Source organism: Lichenostomus cassidix, chromosome 27 (genome assembly GCF_008360975.1).
Source record: "Lichenostomus cassidix isolate B80296 chromosome 27, HeHo_3.0, whole genome shotgun sequence".
Lineage (NCBI taxonomy): Eukaryota > Metazoa > Chordata > Aves > Passeriformes > Meliphagidae > Lichenostomus > Lichenostomus cassidix.
In genome coordinates, this window is record NC_139507.1 from 3,866,932 (window position 1) to 3,881,536 (window position 14,605).

Here is a 14,605-nt window from a genome sequence, read left to right on the forward strand (position 1 = left end):
GAGGAGAAAGGGAGGGATGGGATTTGAGGAGCACAGCTGCACTTTTCCAGCTTTCCAGGGTTTCCAGCTCACACTCTGTGGCAGAAATGCTCTGTGGTTTGTACATTCAGCTTCGGCTGAAGGTGATTTCTGAAAGCAATTCCAGTGCTTTGATCAAGCAAGGCATTTCCCCCCTCAATCTCCAGGTTTTTACAAAGCAGAAGAACCTCCAACTCTCTCCCTCTGCCCAGGTAACAACTCTTGATGCATTTTAGGATTTAGCCAAGTTGAAGACACCCTTTAAGCACATTAAACGAGAACACTGGTTCATTAAATGGATAAATGTTTGCTGCTTGGAGAAGGGGTTGATTTTCTGCTCTGTTGCCTTCCAGACAAACCCATGTGCTGGCAATAAAAGCTGTTTACACTCTGTGCTCCCTGCAGCACGGCTGTTCCCTCCAGCTTATCAAACAGCCTCTCTCCACCCCAACAATCCCTTCCCAAACCTTCCAGCCTTCCTCCAGCATCACATTTCCCCACATTTAGCTCGGGAAGTGCCAGAACAGCTGAAGTGGCACCGATTATCTCATCCATCCCCACCTGCTCCCATCAGCCACAACCTGGAACAGCTCGGGAATCGCCCTGAAGTTTGTGTGCCGAAAATCCTCGGGACGTTTGCAGAACACTCAATTCCCGGCAGGATTCACCTCCGGGACATCCACCGGCGGAGGGTCCTTGCAGGTACCGGTAGATGGCAGAGGTGAAACCTTCCCCGAGCGCAGCAGCTGCTGGAAAACGCTGGGAACATCCCATTTTTTCCATTTTTCCCATTTTTTCCATTTTTTCCCCCTGTTTGAAGGTGATATTTAAGGGCGCTGCGACGCCACGGTTGTGATTCCTGACGGGAGAGAAATCCCACGCTCTGCATTCTACTCTGGGAACCCAACGTGTCCGGATTGATCCCAAATGAACCCGAAACGCGAGGAGAAAACACCCTCGGAGGAGAACAGCGCCGGGAAAACGCCGCCGAGGAGCGGCCGGGGCGGAATTCTCCAGGCCGAGTCCTTCTCTCTCCCTTTCATCCTCGGGAATCGCTCCCGATAAACAATCCCAGCGGCCGGGAGCGGGAGAAGGGAGCGGAGCTGAGCTCTTTGTGTGTCCCTGTCCCGCCGGGTCACCCCCGGGGCCGAGAATTCCAGCCCGGCACAAGGGATGCCATTGTGAGCCGCTCGGATCGCCTGGCAGCGCGGAGCCTCCGCAATTATTGATGGCTTTATTAATTGGTGTTAAGTGCTCCGGCTGGGCGCTGCCGGCGCCTCGGGGAGTGCTCGGCGATGGGTTTTGCCACATTTCCGTCCAGCGGGATTTTCCTTCCCAAAGGATGGAAGTCAAATCCCACCCGTGTGGTGCTTCCCTGACCGGTTTGGGATGAGCTGGGAGGTGACACCATTCCTTTCCCAGTTCCCCCTCGGGTCAGTTATCAATTAAACACCGAGCAGGATCCAGGTCTGGAGGAGCATACTCGAAAAAATGGGGATTTTCCTTCTGCTGCCAGATTTTACCTGCTGGAACCATGGGTTCCAATCCTATATGGGATCCAATCCCAATCCACTTCACCCCCCAGCACGGTTTGGGGCCTTCAGGAAGGGATTGTTCCCCAGAGCTGGCAGCTCTGCGAGGCCAGGCAGGCAGAGAAAAGGATCCCTCCCGGTTTCACACTCAGCTGAGCTCCCATTCCACACATTCCTCCTCTCCCCTCTCCCCTCAGCCCCGCAGATGTTGGCTCCGCGCAGCCCCGGCAGGAGAGCTCCTTGAGAACATGACTTATGCCTGCAGAAATTCCTCCCGGAATGTTTCAGGCTGCCGATTCCCGGCTATATTTGGCGGCGGAGGGAGGGAGCAGCGTTTCCTCACCTCCCGGCTCGGCGGCAGGGATCGCCCTGGAACACTCCCAGCATCAAATCCCCAACTCGGGAGTTTCCCTCGGGAGTTTTACCGACAGGAAATTGCAGTGGCAAGCATTCGACTGGCGGCATTGACCACATCCAGCATTCCCAGGCTCTGAAATTCCTCTTTTTTTTCCCCCCTGAAAGTCACACCAGCCCGTTCCAGCATTTCCTGCCCCCCTGCTCTCCCTGGATGCTGTTCTCTCACACTCCTGTGTGGTCATTCCGTGGATAACTAAAGGGGCACAAAGTTTTTTCCATAATGGATATTTCAAGTGTTTGCTGCTTAAAAAAATTATAACCCTCGGAGACACCAGGAATGTGGAAATTTTGCCTTCGAGGAGGGTGAAGATTTCAGTCATTGCCCGTGAGTGGAGGTGTGAGGACAGGGATTGATGCAGGGCTTCCTAAAAGGACAGGAAAAATCCTCCTGATGCCCCAAACGCCTCCCCAGGCCTCTCCAAATGGGGGCAAAATGCTCTGAAATGTTCTTTCCATCCCACAGAAATTCCAAAAATGTTCCTTTTCCCTACCCAAGGCCTCCCGGAGTTTCCCCAAACTCTGGAGAGGGATCTGAGCGAGGGTTGGGCACGGCGAAGATGCTCAGGGACCTTCCAAACGGGGAGAGAATGGTGGTGACAACTCCCCAGGGACTGCTGCGTGTTCTGGGGACACAGAGGTGCTTCAGCCCGGATTTCCAACCTCTCCCCATTCCCGGGATGAGCTGGATTTCTCCACAGACACGGATTTAGCCCCTGGAGCCACCATCCCATCCCATCCCCACCCCTGGCAGTGACACCAGCAGCCATCTTCCTTCTCCTCCTCATTCCTCTTTATTCCTCTCCCTGGACATTTGGCATTAAAAATAGAAGCGATTCTCTAAAATCCAGCCCAGGCCACCGGCCCGGCATTGTGCTCATGCCGAGGGGACACAATTCACGGGGGGGACAGGAGCGTCCGCAGCCCCCTGGGGACACCGCGGGCGCCACCGGGAGCGTCCCGGGGAATGACACAGGTCCTGGCAGCGGGAAGGACACAGGTCCTGACAGCGGGAAGGACACAGGTCCTGGCAGAGGGAATCACCCAGGTCCTGGCAGCAGGACAGCCCCTCGGAGCCACCTCCCGTGTCCCCCCATCGCTGTCCCCGGCCCCGCCGGCTCCGTGACCGCTCCGTGCTCCGCTCTGGGCTCGCAGAGGTTAACGCTGTTCCAGAAAGCTCCGAGGGACGCGCACCGGGCGGAGGCTGTGGCAGAGAAGGGAAAAGGAGAGGCCGCTGAGAGCCGAGCCGGAGCCGCGGGGATGGAGCAGCTCCGTGCGGGAGCAGCGGGGATGGAGCAGCTCCGTGCGGGAGCAGCGGGGATGGAGCAGCTCCGTGCGGGAGCAGCGGGGATGGAGCAGCTCCGTGCGGGGATGGAGCAGCTCCGTGCGGGAGCCTCGGGGATGGAGCAGCTCCGTGCGGGGATGGAGCAGCTCCGTGCTGGAGCAGCGGGGATGGAGCAGCTCCGTGCGGGAGCAGCGGGGATGGAGCAGCTCCGTGCTGGAGCAGCGGGGATGGAGCAGCTCCGTGCTGGAGCAGCGAGGATGGAGCAGCTCCGTGCTGGAGCAGCGAGGATGGAGCAGCTCCGTGCTGGAGCAGAGGCCGCAGCCCCCCTCACCCCCGGAGCCCCGTTGGCTTTGACCCCCCCGCGATCCCGTCTGGCTTCTCCCCCCGAAGCTGCTCCGTTTCTGTCCCTCTGGGGAACAAAAGCCAGCAGCTCGGTTTTCCGGGCGGGATGACAAAACCCGGCAGCTGCACAATGGCCAAGGCTGAGCGGCCTGGTGTGTAAAATCCCCCCTGTGCCCTCCTGCCAGCCCAGGCGGCCAAAACCACCATCACCCACCCAAAACCGCCCCCCGTCCCTCCTCCCCGCACAGTCCTGCCCAGAAATTCCCACCTGGCGGGGCGAGGAGCTCACCTGGCCGCCGCCGGCATGGCGAAGCTGCCGAGCAGCATCTTCCTCTGTGCCTCTTAGAGCATGTAGATGATGTAGGACAGGATCACCAGGCCGATGATGGCAAAAAACATCAGGATGAAGATGTCCAGCATGGTGGGGGAAGGAGGGAGGAGGAGGAGGCGGCGGGGCAGGGGCTGCGGGGCTGCGGGCAGAGCTCCGGGCAGAGCTCCGGGCAGAGCTCCGGGCAGAGCTCCGGGCAGGGCTCCGGGCAGAGCTGCTGGGCAGAGCTCCGGGCAGAGCTGCTGGGCAGAGCTCCGGGCAGGGCTGCTGGGCAGAGCCGCCGCTGCGTCCTCCCCTCCCCGCCCGAGCACGGCTCGCTCGGCTCAGGATGGAGAGACGATGCCGGAGCTGATGGAGCCGCTTGGCAGCTGGCAGGAGGGAGATAGATGAAGGGATAAACACGGGCGGGCAGCGCAGCTCAGCCCAGCACTGGTGGCTCAGATTGCCCTGGGGGCTCAGCTCGGCTCTGGGGGCTCAGACAGCCCTGGGGGCTCAGACAGCCTTGGGGTTCAGCTAGCCTTGGGGGCTCAGCTAGTCCTGGGGGTTCAGCTAGCCCTGGGGGCTCAGCTAGCTCTGGGGCTCAGCTAGCCCTTGGGGTTCAGCTAGCCCTGGGGGTTCGGCTAGCCCTGGGAGTTCAGCCAGCCCTGGGAGTTCAGCCAGCCCTGGGGCTCAGACAGCCTTGGGGTTCAGCTAGCCTTGGGGCCTCAGCTAGTCTTGGGGTTCAGCCAGCCCTGGGGGCTCAGCTAGCCCTGGGGGCTTTAGCCAGTCTTGGGGTTCAGCTAGCCCTGGGGCTCAGCCAGCCCAGCCCCGGCGCTGCTCTCCCCTCGCAGGGGTTGTTCTCCCCCTGCTCCCTCCATCCCCAGTCGCTGCCCAGGGCACAGGGAGCTCTCCGAGATGTCCCCTCACCCCCTGCAGCTCAGAACGAGCCCATCCTTTGGGAAAGGAGGGAAAATGATCCCGAAGAAAACACGTTCTGAGCTCAGCACTGAGACACAACCGGGGAAGCTGGGATGGACGAGGTGTATTTCACACGTGATGAGAAGCAATTCAGCTTTTCATTTTTCTCCTTTTTTCTTTTTACTCTTTTATTTATTGGCCACATCAAAGCCCCACCAGGACCACTCTGACCTCACCCTCCCGGCAGCACAGCCCTTTGCCTTCCTTGTCACCCACGGAGCTGCTTTATTTTCCTTTTTCTTTCCCTACTGGAGCTGTAGATAAACACCATCCTGCCCTTCCCACCGCCAGGTTGTTTTTTCCCCACTGGTTAAAAATCTCACCTGCACAGGCTGAATTCCCAGAGCTCCATGGAAACCAGCAGCAGCTCCAAAACACATCCCTGGGCTTTCCAGCCATGCCAAAAACCAGGGGTTAGCCAAGGAATTGCATCCCAGCTGCACATCCCAGTGTCAGGAAAACCAGGAGAGGTGAAAATCCCAGCCCTGGCAGGAAAACAGCCGGAAAAGCAGCCAAAATCAAAGCCAGCACAGTCAGCAGGTAAAAATTAAACTTTTATTTTCGATCCGAGTAAACCGGGAAGAGAATCTGTTGGGTTGTTCCATTCTGTGAGGTTTTTTTTTTTGGATAAAAAGGCCAAATAAATTTTTTTTTTTTTAATTGGTGGGTGCTCAGCCCGGGAAGGAGGACACAAGGACAAAAAAAAACCCCAATCAAGCGACGGATCCCGAAGAAAACACGTTCTAAGCTCAGCACAACCGGGGAAGCTGGGATGGACAAAAGGTCTATTTTACACGTGGTGAGAAGCAATTCAGCTTTTCATTTTTCTCCCTTTTTTTTGTTCCTTTTTTTTTGTTTCCTTTTTTTTTTTTTTTACTCTTTTATTTATTTATTTTAAATACAGGTTTTTAGGTGCTTTTCAGCTATGAAAAAAAGGCAAAAAAGTGCATAAGTCGAGAGAAAAAGGCAGAAATCAAGCAGTAAGAGGTTCGTTTCCCATGGGCAGGGGGGGAAAAAGGGGCACAGGAGGGGAGAATTTAGGGGTTTTTGAGGGAGGATTAAAAAAAGGTCTGTATCCCAAACCAGAATGATTTTGTTATTTGGTCCATTAAAAAAGGGTTTATTCACATTGACGCTCCCCCCAGTCCCGGACAAGAGCGGGATTTAGGATTCAGCTGGGGAAAAGTGGATCCCACCCTGCCCTTGTGCTCCCTGGGTTTAGCACCAGCCGGGATTCCCATGCCGGACAGCTCCTCCTGGCTGCTCCCGGTGCCACCTGCATCCCTGTCCCTGTTCCTGTCCCCATCCCGAATTCCCTTTTCCCGGCGGGTTTGCCCCTTCCCTCCTGCCCCAAGCCCAGCCCGGTGCCCTGAGGTGACCCCAAGATGTCCCCAAACACCCATGGAATGTGTGACTCGGCCGATTTGGTCCCTGCATTCCCGTTTTTCCTTCGGGAATGGCGAAGGTGGCGTTTCCCCCGGGGACAATCCTGACCCCACCGTGCAGCCTGGCGAGGGGACATCAGCAGTGACCCAGGGGACATCACCCATGACCCCAGGGGACATCAGCAGTGACCCCAGGGGACATCACCGACCCAATGTCCTGCTCCTGTCACCCTGGAGAGATTCCCACTCCTCCCACCCTGCTCAGACTTCCAGTTATTCCCGATCCCGATCCGCCCGGAAGGGGACAAGGATGTGCTTTGTGACGTTTTTGGTCCATGACGTGATCCCAGGTGGTCCCAAAAGTGCTGGGAATGAGAGGTGCAGGGTGGCCCGAGGGGACAGTGACCCAGGATGGTCCCACAGTGGTGGCACAGGGATGGGGGGCTCCGGAGGGTCCCTAAAACCCAGCAGCAGCAGCAGCAGGAGGAGAAAAGCAGGAAAATTCCAGGTGAGAGGAAGAGGATTTTCCAGGAGACTCCTAGAGCCTGGCCAGAGGGGGATGGAGCTGCAGGGGGTTCATCCCAGTTCCAGGGGTCTCATCCCAGCTCCAGGGAACTCATCCCAGCTCCAGGAGGATTCATCCCAGCTCCAGGGAACTCATCCCAGCTCCAGGGGGTCTCATCCCAGCTCCAGGGGGTCTCATCCCAGCTCCAGGGGGTCTCATCCCAGCTCCAGGGGGTTCATCCCAGCTCCAGGGGGTTCATCCCAGCTCCAGGGGGTTCATCCCAGCTCCAGGGGTCTCATCCCAGCTCCAGGGGGTTCATCCCAGCTCCAGGGGTCTCATCCCAGCTCCAGGGGGTTCATCCCAGCTCCAGGGGGTTCATCCCAGCTCCAGGGGTTCATCCCAGCTCCAGGGAACTCATCCCAGCCCCAACCCCTGATCCAGAGCAGCAGCTCCCAGGACAAGCCCCAGAGCTGCTCCATTGCCAGAGGGATCAGGAGAACCGAAGCCCAAGGCAGGAGCAACCAGAGCTTGGAATGCTGAGGAGAGGTTTTGTTTGAGATTTTAACTGTTGATGTTTTCCTGGTTTGAAGTGAGCGATGATTGAATGGGAACTGTGCAGGGGAGCTGGGAGAAACCATGGGATGAGCTGGAGATGGGAGAAACCATGGGATGAGCTGGAGATGGGAGAAACCATGGGATGAGCTGGAGAAGCCATGGGATGAGCTGGAGATGGGAGAAGCCCTGGGATGAGCTGGAGAAGCCCTGGGATGAGCTGGAGATGGGAGAAGCCCTGGGATGAGCTGGGGGAAGCCCTGGGATGAGCTGGAGAAGCCCTGGGATGAGCTGGAGCTGGAATGGGGCAGGGCGAGGCTCCCAGCCCATCCTGCAGCCCAGGACACCCTCGGGCTGGGCACTGCTCCCCTCACTGCCCCCAAAATCCCTGCCAGGCTGGCCGATTTGGTCCTGCTGTGGATCTCCATCCCTCCCTCCTGCCCTTCCCGGGATCCCGGCGGCTCCGGTGGCTCCAGGACAGCCCGGGAAGGCTGGAGAGCAGGCAGAGCCCAGGAGCAGAAACACCACAGACCCTCCATCCCACCCTGCACAGCCCCTCAGCCCCGCGGGGCTACCGCGGAGCACAGCCGGCGAGAGAAACCCGAGGTGGCTGCGGGGACGGGCGGGGACACTCCGGGAGGGGACGGGAGGCGCGCACGGGGCGGGGACAGTGACACGGGCGGGGCCTGGCCGTGTCCCCAGGGCTCAGATGGCCTCCACGTAGTTGGCCGGGAGCATTCCCGTGTCGCCCGTGCGCTCCACCGTGCCGTACATCCAGCCGTCGTCGATCTGCTGCACGTTGATGATGGTGTCACCGTCCTGGAAGGACACCTCGTCCTCGTCCGCCGCGTTGTAGTCGTAGACGGCGCGGAAACGCTTCTGGGGGGACAGGGAGGGTCATGGTGTGGCCACAGGGGACACGGGGGACAGGGAACCGCCCCAGGGGACACGGGTGGGTCACAGGGACAGAGGGGTCATGGCCCCAGGGGACACAGGGGTGTCACTGCCACAGCCCAGGGGACTCAGGGGTCACTGGCACATCCATGCCTTGGGGACAGAGGGGTCACAGCCCCAGGGGACAGAGGGGTCACAGCTGCACCCTGGGGACAGAGTGGTGTCACTGCACAGCCCAGGGGACACAGGGGTGTCACTGGCACAGCCCCAGGGGACACAGATGTCACTGGCACAGCCCAGGGGACACAGGGGTGTCACTGTCACAGCCCAGGGGACACAGGGGTCACTGTCACAACCCCGTGCTGACATGGCCTCGGGAAGCACAGCAGACACAGATCCACCCCAGGCTTTGGGAATTCCACAGGCACAGCTAAGGGGCAGCTCTGTAATCCCATGGGATCCATGGCATGGATCAGCACCATCCTCACCATTCCCAACCCTCCCCAATTCCCATCCTCAACCCTCTCTGAGCACAGCGAGATCAAACAGAGGGAACGACACCCCGAGTGGGAACTGGGAGAAACTCCCCAGGAGATTTCCACACTGCATCCGGATGGTTCTCAGCGCCAATCCCAATTATCCAAACCCCTTCCAAAGGTTTTCCCGGAGCTGAGGGAGCAGAGGGCTGTGCTGTACTCACCCCCCCTGCGGCCGGGGCGCTGCGCTGGGTGGACACAGGAGCTGCTGGCTCCTTGTAGCCGTAGGACTGCGCTGGAGGCTGCTGCTGCTGCTGCTGGTACACTGTGGGAATGGAGAGGTGAGTGGGGAGGAGGATCCAGGGATGGGGAAGGGTGGATCCATGGATTAATGGACTGGGAGGAGGATCCAGGGATTGGGAAGGATGAGTCCATGGACTGGAACAGAAGGATGGATGGATGGACTGGGAATGATGAATCCATGGACTGGGATGGATGGATGGATGGATGGATGGATGGATGGATGGATGAATGAACTGGGAAGGGAGGATCCAGGGATTGGGAAGGGTGGATTCATGAATTGGGATGGATGGATTAATGAACTGGGAAGGGTGAATCCATGGACTGGGAACGATGAATCCATGAACTGGGACGGATGGATGCATGGATGGATGAACTGGGAAGGGAGGATCCATGGACTGGGAACGGCGAATCCATGAACTGGGATGGATGGATGGATTAATGAACTGGGAAGGGAGGATCCATGGACTGGGAAGGGTGAATCCATGAACTGGGATGGATGATGGATGGATGGATGGATGGATGAATGAATGAACTGGGAAGGGTGAATCCATGAGCTAGGAAGGGTGGATCCATGGACTGGGATGTGGAGGGAAGTGTAGATCCATGGGCTGGGAAGGATGGATCTGTGAACTGGGAAAGGTGAATCTGTGGGCTGGGACAGATGGATCCGTGAACTGGGAATGATGAATCCATGAACTGGGACATGGAGGGAAGGATGGACCCATGAACTGGGAATGGTGGATCCATGGACTGGGAATGGTGGATCCATGACCTCAGAAGGGTGGATCTGTGCTCTGGGATGTGGAGGGAAGGATGGTTCTGTGGATTGGGATGGATGGATGGATAGATCAGTGAACTGGGATGGATGGATCCATGAATTGGGACGTAGAGGGAAGGATGGATTAATGAACTAGGGACGGTGAATCCATGGACTGGGAAGGATGGATCTGTGAACTGGGAAGAGTAGATTGATGAGCTGGGAAGGATGGATCCATGGACTGGGAATGGTGAATCCACAAACTGGGAATGGTGGATCCATGACCTCAGAAGGATGGATCCATGAACTAGGATGGATGGATCCATGAACTGGGACTGCTGGATCCATGACCTCAGAAGGACAGATCCACGACCCAGGATGTGTGGATGCCCAAAGCCCTCCCAAGCAGCATCCCCAGGGCTGTTCCCTCACCTGGGGCGCTGGGCTGGACGAGGTGCTGGGCCTGGTGCTGCTGCTGCTCCACCCTCCTGTAGCTGCTGCTCTCCTGGGAGTTGCGGCGCTCCGGCTCGGAGCCCTCGCTGGGCACAGGGCCCATCCTGCTGCGCTCAAACTCCTCGTGGTACTTGATCTGTGGGGACAGCAGAGCTCAGCCTGGAGCACAACCAGGGAAATGGGGGGGGCAGGAGGGAAATGGGGGGGCAGGAGGGAAATGGGGGGACAGCAGAGCTCAGCCTGCAGCATTCCCGGGGAAATGGGGGGACAGGAGGGAAATGGAACTGACCCAGCGAGGTTGGGATGGGGAATTGGGGAAAATTCCTGCAGAGAAAGGGAGGTCAGGGCTGTCTGGTGGAGCTCCCATCGCTGGAAGTGTTAAATCCCATGTGGCTCTTAGGGACACTGGTCAGTGGGGACAGGGGTCAGTGGTGACACAGGGGTCAGTGGTGACACAGCAGTGCCAAGTTCATGGCTGGACGATGACTTTTCCAGCCTGAAGGATTCCCAGATCCTTCACCTCATCCCAGCTCAGTTCTTTCTGCCCCAAGGGCTCAGCACTGTCCCCTCCCTCAATCCCGGGGGGCTTCACCCCCAACACCCCCCAGACCATGGGGACATTGGCTCAGAGCAGTTGGTGACACAGAAAGGAGGAGGTTTTTGTGTCCTGGGGGTGGGAGAAGGAATTTTTTCAGGATGAGATCCAGCTCTGGATGCAGCCATGGCAACAGGGAGCAAAATCCCCCTCACGAATCCCCCTGAGCCTGGAGAGTGACCAGAGGGACACAGGGCACAGAAGGGTTAACCCTGGGCATCAATCAGGGTAAAAATTAATCCTTCCTGCTGTTAATGAGTGAATTCCCTGGAGCCTGGGGATGTCGAGTGGTTAACAGGGATGGACTGAAGGGCACAGCCTGGAGAGGAGAGAACACCCTGAGGGACCCCTGGGAGGCTGGGAACAGCCTTGGGATCAGCTTTGGGATCAGAGACAGTCCCAGGAACAGCCTTGGGATCAGCCTTGGGATCAACCTTGGGATCAGGGACAGTCCCAGGAACAGCCTTGGGATCAGAGACAGTCCCAGGATCAGCCTTGGGATCAGCCTTGGGATCAGGGACAGTCTCAAGAACAGCCTCGGGATTAGCCTTGGGGTCAGTCTTGGGATCAGTGTCAGGAACAGGGACAGCCCTGGAAACAGCCTCGGGATCAGCTTTAGGATCAGGGACAGCCCTGGGATCAGCCCCCAGGACGGGCTCAGGCTATTCCCAGCTCCACTCCCAGCTCCATTCCCCATTCCAACCCCTGTTCCCTGTTCCACTCCCATCCCCATTCCCTGCTCAATTCCCCATTCCCTGCTCCATTCCCATCCCCATTCCCAGCAGGGCTCAGCCCCGAGGCCGTTTTGGGGCACAGCCAGCCCAGCCCCGCCCTCCCTGCCCCTTTCCCTGCCCCCGGAACGGCAGAGCTCCGCAGGGACAGCCTTGGCTTCTGTGTCTCTCTAAGTGGGTCACGGGCAGCCCAGGCTGGCAGCCAGGCACAGGGAACGGCTGGGAACGGCTGGGAGAGCCAGCGGGGCTGGGCTCAGCTCCCTGCTCTGGCTTTGAATGTCCCCAGACACCCCAAACCCACCCCAAACCCACCCCAAACCCAGCCCCACTGCAGGGAAGCTGCAGGGAACGGCTGGGAGAGCCAGCGGGGCTGGGCTCAGCTCCCTGCTCTGGGATTCAGTGTCCCCAAACCCCCAAATCCTCCCCAAACCCCCCAAATCCTCCCCAAACCCCCAAATCCTCCCCAAACCCCCCAAATCCTCCCCAAACCCAGCCCCCAGCTCACAGAGAAGCTGCCCCAGGGAAAATCCTGGAGCTCAGATCCCATTCCCAAGCCTTGCCCAGCCCACGCTGCGCTGGGTTTGGTGTGTCTGTCACATCTCTGAGAATCCCTGTCCATCTCTGAGCATTTCTCTGCATCCCTGAGCATCTGTGCTCAGAGACAATTCTGGGAATCCCTGAATTGTCCCTGAGCATCCCTGATCATCTCTGTACATCTCTGAGCATTCCTGAACATCTCTGATCATCCCTGAGCATCTCTGTTTGAACCTGAGCATCCCTGAGGATTCCTGAACATCCCTGGGAATCCCTGATCGTCCGTGAACATCCCTGAGCACCTCTGTCCATCTCTCTGCATCCCTGGGAATCCCTGATCATCCGTGAACATCCCTGTGCAGCTCTGAGCATTCCTGTCCATCTCTGAGCATCTCTGAGCATCCCTGTCAATCCTTGTGCATCTCTGAACATCCCTGATCATCCTTGTGCATCTCTGAACATCCCTGAGCATCCCTGAATATCCCTGAGCATCCCAGAGCATCTCTGTGCATCCATGTGCATCTCTGAGCATCACTGAATCTCTGAGCATCCCTGATCACCTCTGTCCACCTCTGTGCATCCCTGAGCATCCCTGGGAATCCCTGAACATCTCTGATCATCCCTGTGCATCTCTGAGCATCCCTGTCCATCCCTGAGCATCTCTGTGCATCACTGAATCTCTGATCATCCCTGAATATCCCTGAGCATCCCTGGGAATCCCTGAATATTCCTGAGCATCTCTGTCCATCCACCTGCATCCCAGTGCTGCACCCCTGAACATCCCTGTGCATATGTGAACATCCCTGTCAATCCTTGTGCATCCCTGAGCATCCCTGAGCATCCATGTGCATCCCTGTGCATCACTGAATCTCTGATCATCCCTGAATATCCCTGAGCATCTCTGCATCCCTGGGAATCCCTGATCATCTGTGAACATCCCTGTCAATCCTTGTGCATCTCTGAACATCCCTGAGCATCTCTGTGCATCCCTGGGAATCCCTAAGCATCCCTGATCATCCCTGTCCATCCCAGTGCTGCACCCCTGAGCATCCCTGTCCATCCCTGAGCATCCCTGAGCATCACTGAATCTCTGATCATCCCTGAATATCCCTGAGCATCTCTGTGCATCCCTGGGAATCCCTGAGCATCCCTGATCATCCCTGTCCATCCCTGTGCATCCCAGTGCTGCATCCCTGAGCATCCCTGTCCATCCGTGTGCATCCCAGTGCTGCATCCCTGAGCATCCCTGAGCATCCCTGTCCATCCCAGTGCTGCAGCCCTGAGCATCCCTGTCCATCCCCCTGCTTCTCCATGGCAACGCTGCAGCATCCTCGAGACCTCCCCACAGAGCAGGCAGAGAGCAGCAGCACTGAGTCCCTCAGGGCTCTGCAAATCCCAGGGAAATGCTGCTCTGCAGGGAAGGGAATTGGGATTGGAGATCCCTGTGGGTTCCTCCAGCTCGGGATATTCCAGGAATTCATGGATATTCCATGAATCCAAGAGGTGTGGGTGTTGGAGGCAGCTGGGGGTGGATGGAGCTGCTCCTGGTGCATGTGGAGGAGACAGGAGAGGGGCAGAAAACCAGGCTGGAGAATGAACACTTCCAGAATTCCAGGATTCTGTGACCCTAGGAATTTCCTTTTTCAGAATTCCATGATCCCAGGGAATTTCCCTTTCCGGAATTCCGGGATTCCGCAGTTCCAGGAATGTCTCTTTCTAGAATTCCAGGATTCTGCGATCCTAGGAATTTCCCTTTCCAGAATTCCAGGATTCCACAATCCCAGGAATTTTCCCTTTCCAGAATTCCAGGAATTTCCCTTTCCAGAATTCCAGGATTTTGTGATCCCAGGAATTTCCCCTTCTGAAATTCCAGGATTCCGCAATGCTGGGAATTTCCCTTTCCAGAACTCTGGGATTCCGCGGTTCCAGGAATTTCCCTTTCCAGGATTCTGCGATTCTAGGAATGTCCCTTTTCTGGGACTGCAGAATGGTGGAATTCTGGAATTTCCCTTTCCAGGATTCTGCAATCCCAGGAATTTCCCTTTCCAGAATTCCATCATTCCGCAGTTCCAGGAATTTCCCTTTCCAGGATTCCGCAATCCTAGGAATGTCCCTTTCTGGAATTCCAGGATTTTCCCTTTCCAGCATCCCAGGATTCTGCTATTCCAGGCTGCCCAGCCTGCTCCCTCCCATCTCCCCCAGCCCTGGCGATGTCACTGCGATGTCACCGCGATGTCACTGCGATGTCACCGCGATGTCACCGCGGGGACGAGCAGAAGCCACTCACGTTGCTGATCTGATCCTGAGTCTTTTTGATCCTCTGCAGCTCCGGGGTGTCGGCGACCACGCTGAAACCCTTGCCCTTGTTCTTCTCGAACTCCTCCTTGTAGCGGATCTGGGAACAGGGAAAAAACCTGGAATTAAACCATGGGAAGGGCGGGAAAGTGGGATCTGGATGAAAAGAGGGAGAAGATCTGGATGAAAAGCAGGAGAGGATCTGGATAAAAAGTGGGAGAAGATCTGCATGAAAAGAGGGAAAAGATC

The 14,605-nt window shown here is 57.5% G+C and overlaps 1 protein-coding gene and 2 long non-coding RNA genes across 11 annotated transcripts in view; 1 reads left to right on the forward strand and 2 right to left on the reverse strand.

The window, feature by feature from the left end:
- Positions 1–14,605, forward strand: part of LOC146426662 (uncharacterized) — a 117,029-nt gene that overhangs the window by 30,515 nt on the left and 71,909 nt on the right. The gene's annotated exons all lie outside the window — the stretch shown is intronic.
- Positions 5,418–7,877, reverse strand: LOC146426666 (uncharacterized). Its single transcript, XR_014856677.1, has 2 exons — positions 7,181–7,877; positions 5,418–6,938 (listed from the first exon to the last, which is right to left on the reverse strand). It is a non-coding gene; the product is annotated as an uncharacterized LOC146426666 (long non-coding RNA).
- The window catches only part of LASP1 (LIM and SH3 protein 1), a 36,497-nt gene continuing 29,769 nt past the window's right edge, over positions 7,878–14,605 (reverse strand). Inside the window, exons 4-7 of the mRNA XM_085083508.1 lie at positions 14,349–14,456; positions 10,181–10,337; positions 8,913–9,013; positions 7,878–8,197 (exon numbers count right to left, since the gene is read on the reverse strand). Of these exons, the coding sequence (XP_084939634.1) occupies positions 8,024–8,197; positions 8,913–9,013; positions 10,181–10,337; positions 14,349–14,456 (540 nt within the window). The 3' untranslated portion in view covers positions 7,878–8,023. The remainder of the gene's footprint in view (positions 8,198–8,912; positions 9,014–10,180; positions 10,338–14,348; positions 14,457–14,605) is intronic.